Raw genomic sequence first — 12,035 nt, 5'->3', positions numbered from 1 at the left:
AAAAAGCTCCGCGTACGCAGACCGTGCGACCGTAAGGAGAAACTGATACATTAATCAGGCCCGGTAATTCTCTACATCTGTTACGCTCATGCCCGCCTAAGACAGCCAGTATCAATCAGTTCAACATTCACTGCAGTTCGTCGTGGCCGTGTATTACCACGTAATTTGTTGCGGGCTGTCATGCTTTGTAGTTAGTATCTTTATAGTGAAATAAGGAATGGATAAGTGCAGGAAAAAGACATCATTTGTGTGGAATTTTTTCACGGAAAATAATGAGTTTGCTAAGTGTAATTTGTGTAAACAAAAACTGAGTTAAAATCAGGGGCGCAACAACAGGGGGGGAGGGTATTTTGCCCCCCCCTCCTTCTGAAACCTTGAAGTGGGGGCAAACGGGGGCAAAGAAAGTGCTGTGTAATCAATTTTGAGATAGTAAAACTGCTTAAATAGCACCATTTTTCACCTTGAAATACAAATTTTCAATTTTCCTGGAGGAGGGCCCCCGGACCCCCCGCTTCAATAGGGGGGATCGATGATTCTTTATAAAAAGGTATATTGCGCCCCCTTTGGAAATTCAGTTGTTGCGCCCCTGGTTATAATGCAATACTATTTGTTAAATAGTGACTGAACTTGCAAAGTGTTTGTTTTTTATTTTTTTTTTATTTTTAATTTTTGATAAAATCGTAATCTTTTAATGTATGAAAACACTAGTTACTAATTGTTTTCGAAAAAAGATAGTCCATATTTTGATTACATCTATTATTAAGGTCAACTGAGAATTTTTTTCATTTTCATAGTTGTTAGGTGCACAAATATAAATATTATATCTTTTATTAATGTACTTTTTAATATTAAAATTTCATTAGTTTTATTATTGAATGAGACGGTGTTTTAGCTTTGCTCCCTAGATCGTAGATCCACATATCTGTCACCTAAGGATGATGGATCTAGAACCAGTGTCCTTGGTCTTGTATCGCTATTAGCGTACTAACTAGAGTCTACAGTCTTCGCAAGAAGCACGCACTGCGCACTGAGCGTACTTTGATGTGGGACAATAAACAAAACGACTCGTAACAATTTCGCTCTGCGCCTCTCCTTCAACGCCTTCCCCTGCGCTTCCTCCCCTACATTTTTTCCCTTCTTTATCCCTTATTCGTCGTGCCGCTCCCTCCCCTTTCACAAGCTCCGCCCAAGTGAATGTCATCTGCGATCGGGTTCTGCGCACATTGGCCGTGGTGTTTTTCAAGGCGAATTCTAAACTAATACTAAAGTACTTGATACTTGAATAGTGTACTTGTTTGCAGTACCTGATACAGGCGTGTATCAGTTACAAAGTAGCAGGTTGATACTCTGCGACCCACCTCTAGGTTGAGTGAGGACTCTGAAAAATTTCTGGTCCTGAACAGTTTAAGATGGAGTAAATAAATTAAACTTACTAATTAATTGCTTTTAAAATATAATTACTTAAAAATAAAATAAGTCATCGCGTCCACAACGATAAGATGGTTAATTTGATGTATGATAACATATAACTGAGTTAAAACATATCAGTTTTTATGAAAATGATTGTGGATTTTTATTTTTATGGTCTATACTGTTCACAACACCACTGTAGAAGATAGAAACACCATCTTACATGCATACATACACTAATTTACTTTAGAAACTGACACTCGATGACCACATCCATCAGAACAAATCAAGATGGCGGTCCCCACTAAACAAGGTGGCTGTCTGCAGCAGACTATAATATTATTTTTTTTTAAAATTTTTCTCTATATATTCTATAGTAAATTTATTTTTAATTCGTGGAGTAACGAAAATTTCAATGCACAGGAGTGAGTTATTCCATGATGTCATTATAACCAAAAATTGCAGCACAGAAGAGAATGGTACTCGATGATGGTGTCATCTCGGTTTTTATTAATAAATATTTAATTATGTTTTTATAAATTAAAATTATTTTTTTCAATTTTATAAGTTAATAATTGAGGTTTTTCAAGATGGCGAACATGACAACATATTTCAAAATGGTGGAATTTTCTAGGAAACATAATAGTGGAATGTTATATAAAACAAAATGGAGGAATGCAACATGGCCACCGGAAGTGACATAATCCAAGATGGCCACCGGAAGCGACATAATACAAGATGGCCGCCTCGCATCCTTGGATTCCCCCACCTACCACCATTGCCCCCATGCATACTAAATAAACCTACTAACCACTATTAGGACTAAAATAAAGTAATTTTTATAATGTTAGTTGCCAATACTGAAAAAAAAATAAAATATGGCTATCCAATATGGTAGTGCATCTCGCAGGTGCCACTAGTCAACTAGCGAACCATTGGTCAGTAATGCGAATGGAAAATACAAATGTCAGCAAAGATTGTCGACAAGGTCCCGATCATAGACTACGAAAGACGCAAACCTCCGAATTTGGCCGATTCCTCACGATTGGCAAGCCTCCATCAAATTGTAGTCCCGTACGAAATACATTAGGCCTGTATGCCCATTTATAAACTACTCACGATTGGCAAGACTCCATCAAATTGTAGTCCCGTACGAAATACATTAGGCTGGTATGCCGATTTATACACTACTTGCACTGTATAGAGGCTATGACAGAACACCAGATCTCCAGTTGTTAATCACCCTTGAAGGTGGCTGCAATATTTCCATCAAAAATGTCGGGCACGCCAAAATTTCTCCGGATGTGGCCTGAACCCAAACTTGTAGTCCCGAAAGCCTAATATATATATATATATATATATATATATATACACACATACATATATATATATATATACATATATATATATATATATATATATATATATATATATATATATATATACACACACATATATTAGTTTTGCAATACGTTTGAAAGGTAGCAGTGACCCAAATTCACTACTGGCAATCTATGGTGCAGTGATAAATCACTTAATTCTCATTCCAGAGGAACTGCGTTATGATTCCGGTCTAGCAATTTTGTTTTCTATTTTCCATTGTTACTCGAATTCACCCCAGCAGGCATAAACATGGATGGTTTCTTAATAAATGCCATTGCCTATTCCTTCTCGAGTATCCTGAGCTTTGATGTTGAGTTTATCCGACTATCCGACAGTAATGGGCTCTCTGAGGACGGTACGTTAAGCCAAAGTAAAAAAAATCAAAACTATGTGAATATGGAACTTTCTAAAGCACAGTTAACAACAATTCTGTGGTTTGCATAGACAATGGTTTGGTAACAACAACCCATCACATAACTATCCTTATGTAACAAGCTATATTATTATCTATAACTATCCTTTTATCATGTTCGGTGATGTAATGAGGTATAATGTCCAGTTATCAAGGTTTAACAAACACAAATAAATAAGCATATTTTGTCAATGGAGGTGAATCAAATTTGGTCTTTAAATTTTTTTAATGACTTTAATTCCACAAGGAGCATTCCTTACACTTCCTGACTTCTTCCAGAAACAAAAACCGTTCTTTTGCCTTACACTATTATAAATTGCAGTAAGTTGAGACCAAGTACACCTAAATTTCTTTGATTTAAAATATACTTATGAGGCGATTTTTAATAAATATTTCCTCCTAATCTGGTAATAAAAATTAGTGAATATTGTTTAATTTACTATGAAAAAGCTGGTTTGAAAAAAAAAAGTAATAAGGTAAGTTTATGCTAAAGGCTGTTTGGGCAGGTGGAGTATCTTCAGGACTATGCATGTTTTGGAATAACCACCCTGGCAAGGCGGCCGTCAACTAGAGTGTTGCAGCGACGAAGCGAGCGTGCACTGCGAGGACTGTGGTGCATGAGCTGACCGAGAGAGGTTGTGTGCACGAGGCGCGGCGACAGAGTCGTGGCGTGATAGACGGGCAAGTGGGGCCGGCCTGAACGAGGACATTTTCCGCTGACCGGTTTACCTGGCCATGGACTAAAGTGCTCCTGCTCACAAGATGGAGTTCGTGACCTATGAAAGACGGCAAATTTGTTCCCGAAAATCGCTCAGATCCCGGGCGAAGTACAGGTGACCATGTGTTTGTTCCCATCGGATGATTACCCATGATTCCGTAGCAGGTAGTGATATGGCTGCTGGAATAACAGCCAGTCATCTACAAGCAAAGCTTCTCGTCTGATCCGTCAGTGGTGTTGTATACCATGCTCTTGCCTTACATTATCTTACATTTATATTCAAGTATTTTTAGGTAGGAGCAAAAGTGGAAGTTCTCAAATTTACGACGTAAAAAGACATACTGTACGTCATTTTTAGGTATTGAAACCTGAATATTGACATAAAGAATTCTACTACGCCACCTGTTGTTATTTAGAACCTATAATTTTTTGTCAGCTCTATAAGAGAACGTGAATGGACAATGGGAAAACATTATTCTCCAATTTTTTACCTTAAGCATACACTCAAATACATATCGTATTGCATTGCGAAAGTTTGATCAGCTTAACCATCACTGAAGTGAAGAATCTTTACGATAGTATATTAAGGAAGTAGTCTTTTACGCAAAGATTACATCCTATATTACATCTAACAAATGATTTCAACCATGTTTTAATTTATAACCAGAAAATTTAATTTCACTTTAAGGTATCGGCCGGGGACTAGAGGGTTTCCTATATTTTTAAAACTGTCGATAATTTCTAACAATTTCTATGTAAATGGGCTCACACACCTTCACAGACGTTAGAAATTTTCCTGTAGCCACGTGGACACTCAGGATTCGTCTGGCAGATGTAACTGCCAATTGTATTGATGCAACTGTAACAGAGAAGACGTTAGACAATGTTATTCACTCAAAGAAGCTCAGATTTATTTTCTAGGTTGCCACAAACCGAAAAAAGAAATGTTTGCTAGCAAATTATAAGTTTACTGTAAAATGCTAACGGGTATTGTCATATATGTTGCTACTGATTTAAAAGTGATAAAATTATATACAGGCTGAAAATTAAAAAAAAAAAACTGTAAATTCTACTCAAATAAACACAAATATGTTAATAGAGAATATATTTTTTAAACATTATATAACATCTGTCAAAATTAAATAGTAAAGAACTGCCAAGAGGATATGATGAATACTTAAGCCATTATCTATACATGGCCATGAACATGAGACCAATAAATCATTATGTAAATCAGATACGACTACAGAATGCTATGATGACCTAAGATCGCAAAAGTAAGAAAAAGTATGATAAATTAAAAATAATTAATAGTGATCGCAGTTATGATGATTATGATATTGATGACAATGATGACGATTATTGTGATTATGACGCTGGTGAAAGATAAGAAGACTATAGAGAATTAAAAAAAGGACGATGAATACTCTGGAAAAAATTGATTACAAATCGTGTGAAGATCCAAACATTTTGATAGACAGGCAAAAAAGTCTACTTGCTTCGCAAAATTCTGAAATTTTTGTATCAACAAAGAAACATGGAAAAAACTAAATTGAGAGGAACAGGATTTATAGCATAAAGACTGTAAAATATTGTATTTTTGTTTGAAAGCTAAATAAAATATATCATGAAAAAGCAATTTTGTCTTATTTTTAGTAGCATCATACATAACAAAAACAAAGTAAAAGCCTATAGTTGTTTTTATTTTGCAATAAACCTACTCTACATTCGTCCTTGTGTGATACGAACTGTTCCGTTCTACAATCCTGAAGCAAACTCTATAACTACGAGTGAAGTGGGTATACAAACCACGAAAGAATAAACTTTCAACACACGGAAAGTGTGCCAAAAGGAATAATATGTCATGTAATGTAAGCGTTATGATTTTTAAATAAAAGTATTAAATGCATCCAATTAATTTATATTTATTTCCTTACATATATATTCTAGTATTACCATGTAGTTTAACGGTCTGTTCCCCTAGCACTTGTTGGCGGCACAATGATGGGAATTAGCGAGCCTTCTACAACAAGCTCATGAGACAGTTATGGCTATAGTCTGAGTGCCTCTTACCACCACGAAGTCGGTGATCAACAGGCATGCTCTGATAGGCTAATGCTCTCAAACATTCTTTAGTGATGAGTCATGATGCTGGCAGTACCTCATCGCCTTATCTCTAATCATCTAGGTCGTTAGTGGTTGTAATTGGACCCAACTCGAAAGTGGCTTGTCATATTAGGCTGTCCGGTCACTGTTACATTTCTAACCCCACCCCTCACAGTCTTCCCATGACCTGAACATGAGTCATGTCAGGTTATTCCGAAGATGATGGTACAAGTCTGCAGGCACAGACCTGTCCCATCCACATTAACCATTCCTATTGGTGGATTTGTCAAAAAATACTCTGTTCCTATTGCCTGTTCTAAATCGACTAAAAATAGTTCCACGACTATAAAAGAGGAGGCTTAGCTGTCGGGGCTTCATTATGTTCTTGGAGTGTGTGTGAGCTCGTTCGTTTGTGAGTTTCGCTGTGGAAACTACCGAAATTTCTACCCCCAATGCTACATCACCTTCTACAGTTCCACTTCAACATTTTCTGAGGTATGTTTCCTAATGTTATTTATTTAAAATGAGTTGAATGTGCCTCAACTAGCTATTTTGTAGATATCTGGTTAACAAGACTTTAATTTTTTTTCAGCTTACAATTTTGATATAAAGAAATTAAATATTCTTAAATTTTAGTTACTTTTAGGTTAGTTTCAATCAGAGGATACTGATTTGAATATTAGTTTGGTGATGTTGTAGTTTGTAGGTTAAATATTTAATGTGTGGATTATGTGTTGATTGATTGGATTATGTGTGGATTATGTTTGAGTTGTGTGTTGATTGAGTGTGGATTATGTTTGAGTTGTGTGTTGATTGAGTGTGGATTATGTGGATTATTAGTAGATGTATTTGGTTCATCCTGGTGCACCGGTGGGTGGTGGGGGATTAAGGGATTATGCCACTTCCTTCGACCATGCACACACGAAAAAGTGTCCCGTTACGTTCATCAGCCATGTACGCACGAAAAAATGTCCCGTTACAGTAGTTGGAAAAGGGGGGTTCATGCACAGGCGGAGGAGCCAGGAGCCGGCCGCCATCTTGGATGACGTCATCGGCGGCCATCTTGGATGACGTCATCATGACCTTTGACCTTGACCTTTGACCTTGCCAATCTATGCTAATCTATGCCAATCTATGCTAATCCGTATGCCAATCTATGCTAATCTATGCCAATCTATGCTAATCTGTATGCTAATCTATGCTAATCTGTAGGTTAATCCATGCTAATCTGTATGCCAATCCATGCTAATCCATCCACCATTTTGTATTTCTAGAAATTTCCACCGACTTCGAATCGTGACATCACCGTTGCACTTTGTGTCACGGACGCCATCTTGGATTTGAATTATTTTTTTTCGAACTTTGAAATTCGATGTAAACATCAACCGCCATCTTGTTTTTGTCTGCTGGTGGCCGCCATCTTGTTTCGTCTGCTGGAGGCAGCCATCTTGCGACGTCATATAGTTCTGTTGGTCGCCACCAGATAGCAGCAGGGATTATTTTTTTTTTTCCTTGAACTAAAATAATTTCAGTGCCGAGGCTGGGATTCGATCCATGGGACGTGAAAACGTCCAGGATGTCGTGGTTACGAGGCGGACACCTTGACCACTAGACCACAAGACCAATTGGGATATGGTGGAATAAATAATCTATATATACCACATACTGACGTCAAGTTTTATGATAAAAGGGGGGAGGGTGTCTTTGCCTTCCCAAATGCATGAAATTCAAATTATTATTATACCATCGCCATCTTTAATTCCAGCACAGACTACCAGATGGCGCCAAATTCAAATATTAGTTAGGGAGTCGGCAGGCAGGTGTCGCATGCCGCCATCTTGGTTCTCAAGTTGGCTGGTAGATGTCGCTAGTATCGCGCGCCAAATTCAAAAATTAGTTGTCAGAGGCGCCGCCATCTTGGTTCTCAAGTTGGCTGGTAGATGTCGCTAGTATCGCGCGCCAAATTCAAAATTAGTTGCCAGTTGACTAGCGTATTATTCCATACGGTGCATGTATATAAGCGAGTCCTAGGCAGCAGGATGCTCAGTTTGTTACTGACGTCGGCGGTGTAAGGATCGCCTAGTTTGTTTCTTCTGGTGCATGAGTCGTGTCAATTAGCTGTTCTTGAGATTTCGATAGCATCACAGAAATGGAAACAATACAACAAAAATTGAGACTATCCAAAAAATTGAAACTATACAACAAAAAAACTGAAACTATACAACAAATTGAAACAGCAACATCCAAACTATTCGCAGAAAAATATTTACATGTCATCACCGACATACCCGTGGGGGACCGTGCGGATACCGTCTTCACATATTCGACGCTTATCGTCCTCCCATGTTATGGCCAGCTTATTACTGTATTCACTGTACAGCACATGCTGCCTTGATCGTATGGCCCTAACGCCTGCCCTCCTAGTGCGGTGGTCTTGCAGGGCATCCAGGTATTCATCGAATGTGATGCGGTTTTTGACCACACAACGCTGGATGCCCTTGGCCTTTTTCTCGACCATGTCACCGCACTTGTAGGCATAGAGTTTGGCCCGCAGACTGACAAACTCGCTCATTACTTCACCCCCACACTAGTCCTTGAATTTGCCAACAACTTTCTTGTTGATGTGGGAGAAGCATGGGTGGTCAGGAGGGTAGCAGCTGGTGTCGAATTCAGACATGAACTTAGGGTCCGCTCTTAGATCATGGTAGAAGTCCTGTGTCTGAATCTCATACACAAAGCTGTCTGTATCCATATATGCCAGATGAATATTTTCCTGATATTTCGGTTTCATAGTATTATAGTGGAAGTCGTACATGAGTGTTTTTGATAGATCAAGTACTGCGAGTCCGGCATAGATCGGCTTGTCGAAAATGATGGTCTCATGGTTCAGGTGGACAAGACTCAAGTTTGGCTCATACATTGTGCGGTCCTTGAAGGACGGACGACACACCAACTTCTTAAAACGCTTCTCGGAGCACACCAACTCCATTTTGAGCCTCCGTCTCTTGTTCTCCATTAGTTTTCCAAATGTCGAGTTCACAGCGAGCTTGAAGAACTCCTTCTCGAACTCGTTGGCTGCTGCTTTGCGCTTGTTGGTGTTCAGCCGAATATAGGGCTCCAACCATGCCGACTGCTCAAACTGAAGAACTTTATGTATACTTATGATTTTTAGACCATGCGATACTGCTTGCTGTAGGTTTTTGTAGTGAACGATGTAGTGCTCTTTATTTTCCAGCGTTGTCATCAGCTTTGATTGCTTTGAGCCGGGCGGACACTGATTTACGGGAAAAAATGGCAGGTCTTTGTGACTTTCGTGGAGTTCGAGAGGGTACTCCACATCACACTCTATAATGTACCCAGTAGGTGAATTTTCCGGAATAGACATGACATCAATTGATGTGTCTGTCCATTGGAAATGACGAATGGGGAGCGGCAGAGACATCGCCCACCCGTACAAGTTGTTTGCATCAATGTACTCCAGGAATGTGGATGGCTTGGAAGCATCATGTGTTTCTGGTACGTAGGCATTATTGGCTACGCAATAGCGTTTAATGCTTTGCGCTACACCACCGCGAATACCAGCCTCCACAAACATATACATGTCATAATCTGTGAGTAGCTCTAGCTGTACACCTGTGGTTCGAAGCATCGCGTCGAAAGCGAACCCAGGACAAGAAATGTAGTGCGAGGGGTCTAGACTGTACGTCTCCAAACATATTGAACGGAAATTCTCGAATACGTCCGCCAAAATCAGAACATCCGTCTTTAGGTACAAGTCAGCGTACTCCCCTAAGGTAGCACACTGAAACTTGTCCCAGACATTTTGTGCGTGAGCATAATCTGCCTCGGAAATACCAGAATCAGTCAGAATATTAAAGAACTCATCGATGGATGGAAGACTAGTATCGTCTAGTCGAGCAAAAGAATCAACGAAGTCGTAGGGGAAGACTCCCTTGCGGGTAACCAACTCCAACTCATCAGGAGCGAAAAACTCAGCAGTACTTATAAACTTGTCTGCAGGCAAGAACTCGGCGAGCGAAGCGAGACCCCGACTCATAAAACGGAACGTATCGACAAACTGAATGCTGAACTTATCATGTAACTTCTTGGAAAAAGTTATCAGCTTCTCCTCTGAATTCGGAATGATGAAGATGTCTTTACTATCATACCCCAACTTCCTGATAATGAAGTTCTGATCGTATGCCAGGTTGTGGAAGAACACAATCATCTTTTTTGGTCTGCGTCTGAGAAGGTTGCAGTCATTACATGCAGGCCCAATAAATTCACCGGTCTAGTGATTGTGGTCACGAACTTTCTTTACAGCCCCTCCAAACTTTCCCCCACAGTAGCAACAACACCTTGCTTGCAGAAAAGCAGTGTTTTGTGCATGTGTGAGCGGAGTCATAGTAACATATGTAGAAAATATTTTCTGTACATCATGTCCAATCTCCACAATGCGGGATATGAATTTATCTTCTGCGTCACACCCCCTGTATATTTCAGGCTGTGAAGGAAGTGAAGAAGTTAGGTGTGCAGGAATGACAGAGTTATCTGCTTTCACATAAATGCAGTAGCTGTATGCCTTATGCTTTTGATACTGCAGCGTGTATGGCTCATCAGGATTCGGGTGACATGTATGGATTTTCTCTAGAATAGCTTCAAAGTCGCAATACACCACGATGGGCATCTTATCACTGTGATGGAAGTTTTTGAACTTCAGAACAGGTGGCTGGCCGTTTTCATCAAGCTGCGGCATCTGCATCCTAACAGCAGCATGTTGTTTGCAGAGCTCACTGTGTTTTACCAAACACTGAAGACCAGTGAGCCCGCTAACCCTTTCCCGATCATCATAATGCTTGAAGCATCTTTTACAGACATGAATAGCATCATGATGTGAAGTGATTTGGGACCGAACCAGTGCAGAAAAATTAGTGATGTAGGTGAAATGGGATGAATTGTCATTGAGCAAGAGCAGCAGATCGAAATGATGTTCTTTCTCTTCAGGAGCGACTCGTGCAGGAACAACATACAGGTTCTCGTCGATACTGTAGAGGTTGATTGAGACTCCAGGGTTCTGTTTTTCAAACAGCGGTATTTGTTTGATTGGAGTAGGGAAGTCAATGTTGCTGAAGTTTAACTTCCCCTCCAGGTCACGGTAGCGCTGGTTAACAAGTTCTGGATTCCGTCCTTCCACATACTTCACAAGGATCGCCCACTTAAAGCACATGTGATCTTCAAGGTTTTGTGGATTTATCATTGCATGTTTCGCCTCGATGGAAGTAGGTAATTCTATGTAGGAACTGGCACGGAGTGGATCAAGCTTATTTATGCGAAGCTGTAGTCGCTTGACTGCTGACAAAGTCCATCCGGATCCCTTTCCCATGTAGTCTTCCTCCTACTTGCAGATCTTGGAGATGGATTCAGTAACTGCTTCTTCCACCTCATGAACTACGTAGAGGGGAACATTCATGGTTTTGAAGGCCCTCTTGTCTTCACAGGCATCTACTGGTTTTTCGTAGTCGCACTCAAGAACGACATTAAACTTCAGCGGTCCATTCTCTTCAATCTCCTCCTCAAGTTGGCTTATTATTTTTGCCTTGATGGAGTCCAGGTACGTACAAATGTCCTTGGCAGAACTTGACGTATTTACAGCAACGTAAGTCTTCAAGTTGCCCTTGAATCCCACTTCGGCGGTGATGAAGCCATGGGTATTGGCCAAACCCGCGCCGGTCACCACCTTTGTTCGGCTGGTCGATGGTTTAGGCAGTACTGCTGGCTTAACTGCTGCCATTCTTTGCTTCTTTGTTGGAGGCGGAGCAGGCCCCTTGCACACCTTAATGTGGTTGCGAAGAGTGTCAGCCCTGACGAACTCTTTAGCACAGTTCGTGCAGGAATGTGCTATGCGGTTAGGGTTAAGACCGCAGGCCGACTTCTCATGTAGTCTGGAGACATCAGCACGGGCGAAGACCTTATAGCAGAAACTGCACCGCATGCCAGATGTCGTGG

General features: G+C 40.1%; 1 protein-coding gene across 1 annotated transcript in view; it reads right to left on the bottom strand.

Annotated features, from left to right (window-relative positions):
• The window catches only part of LOC134529374 (fibulin-1-like), a 539,830-nt gene that overhangs the window by 343,230 nt on the left and 184,565 nt on the right, over positions 1-12,035 (bottom strand). Inside the window, exon 11 of the mRNA XM_063363371.1 lies at positions 4,697-4,782. Coding sequence (XP_063219441.1) covers positions 4,697-4,782 — 86 coding nt within the window. The remainder of the gene's footprint in view (positions 1-4,696; positions 4,783-12,035) is intronic.

Source organism: Bacillus rossius, chromosome 2, assembly GCF_032445375.1.
Source record: "Bacillus rossius redtenbacheri isolate Brsri chromosome 2, Brsri_v3, whole genome shotgun sequence".
Taxonomy (NCBI): domain Eukaryota; kingdom Metazoa; phylum Arthropoda; class Insecta; order Phasmatodea; family Bacillidae; genus Bacillus; species Bacillus rossius.
Note: the sequence above shows the minus strand (reverse complement) of the source record. Positions and strands in the feature narration are given on the sequence as shown.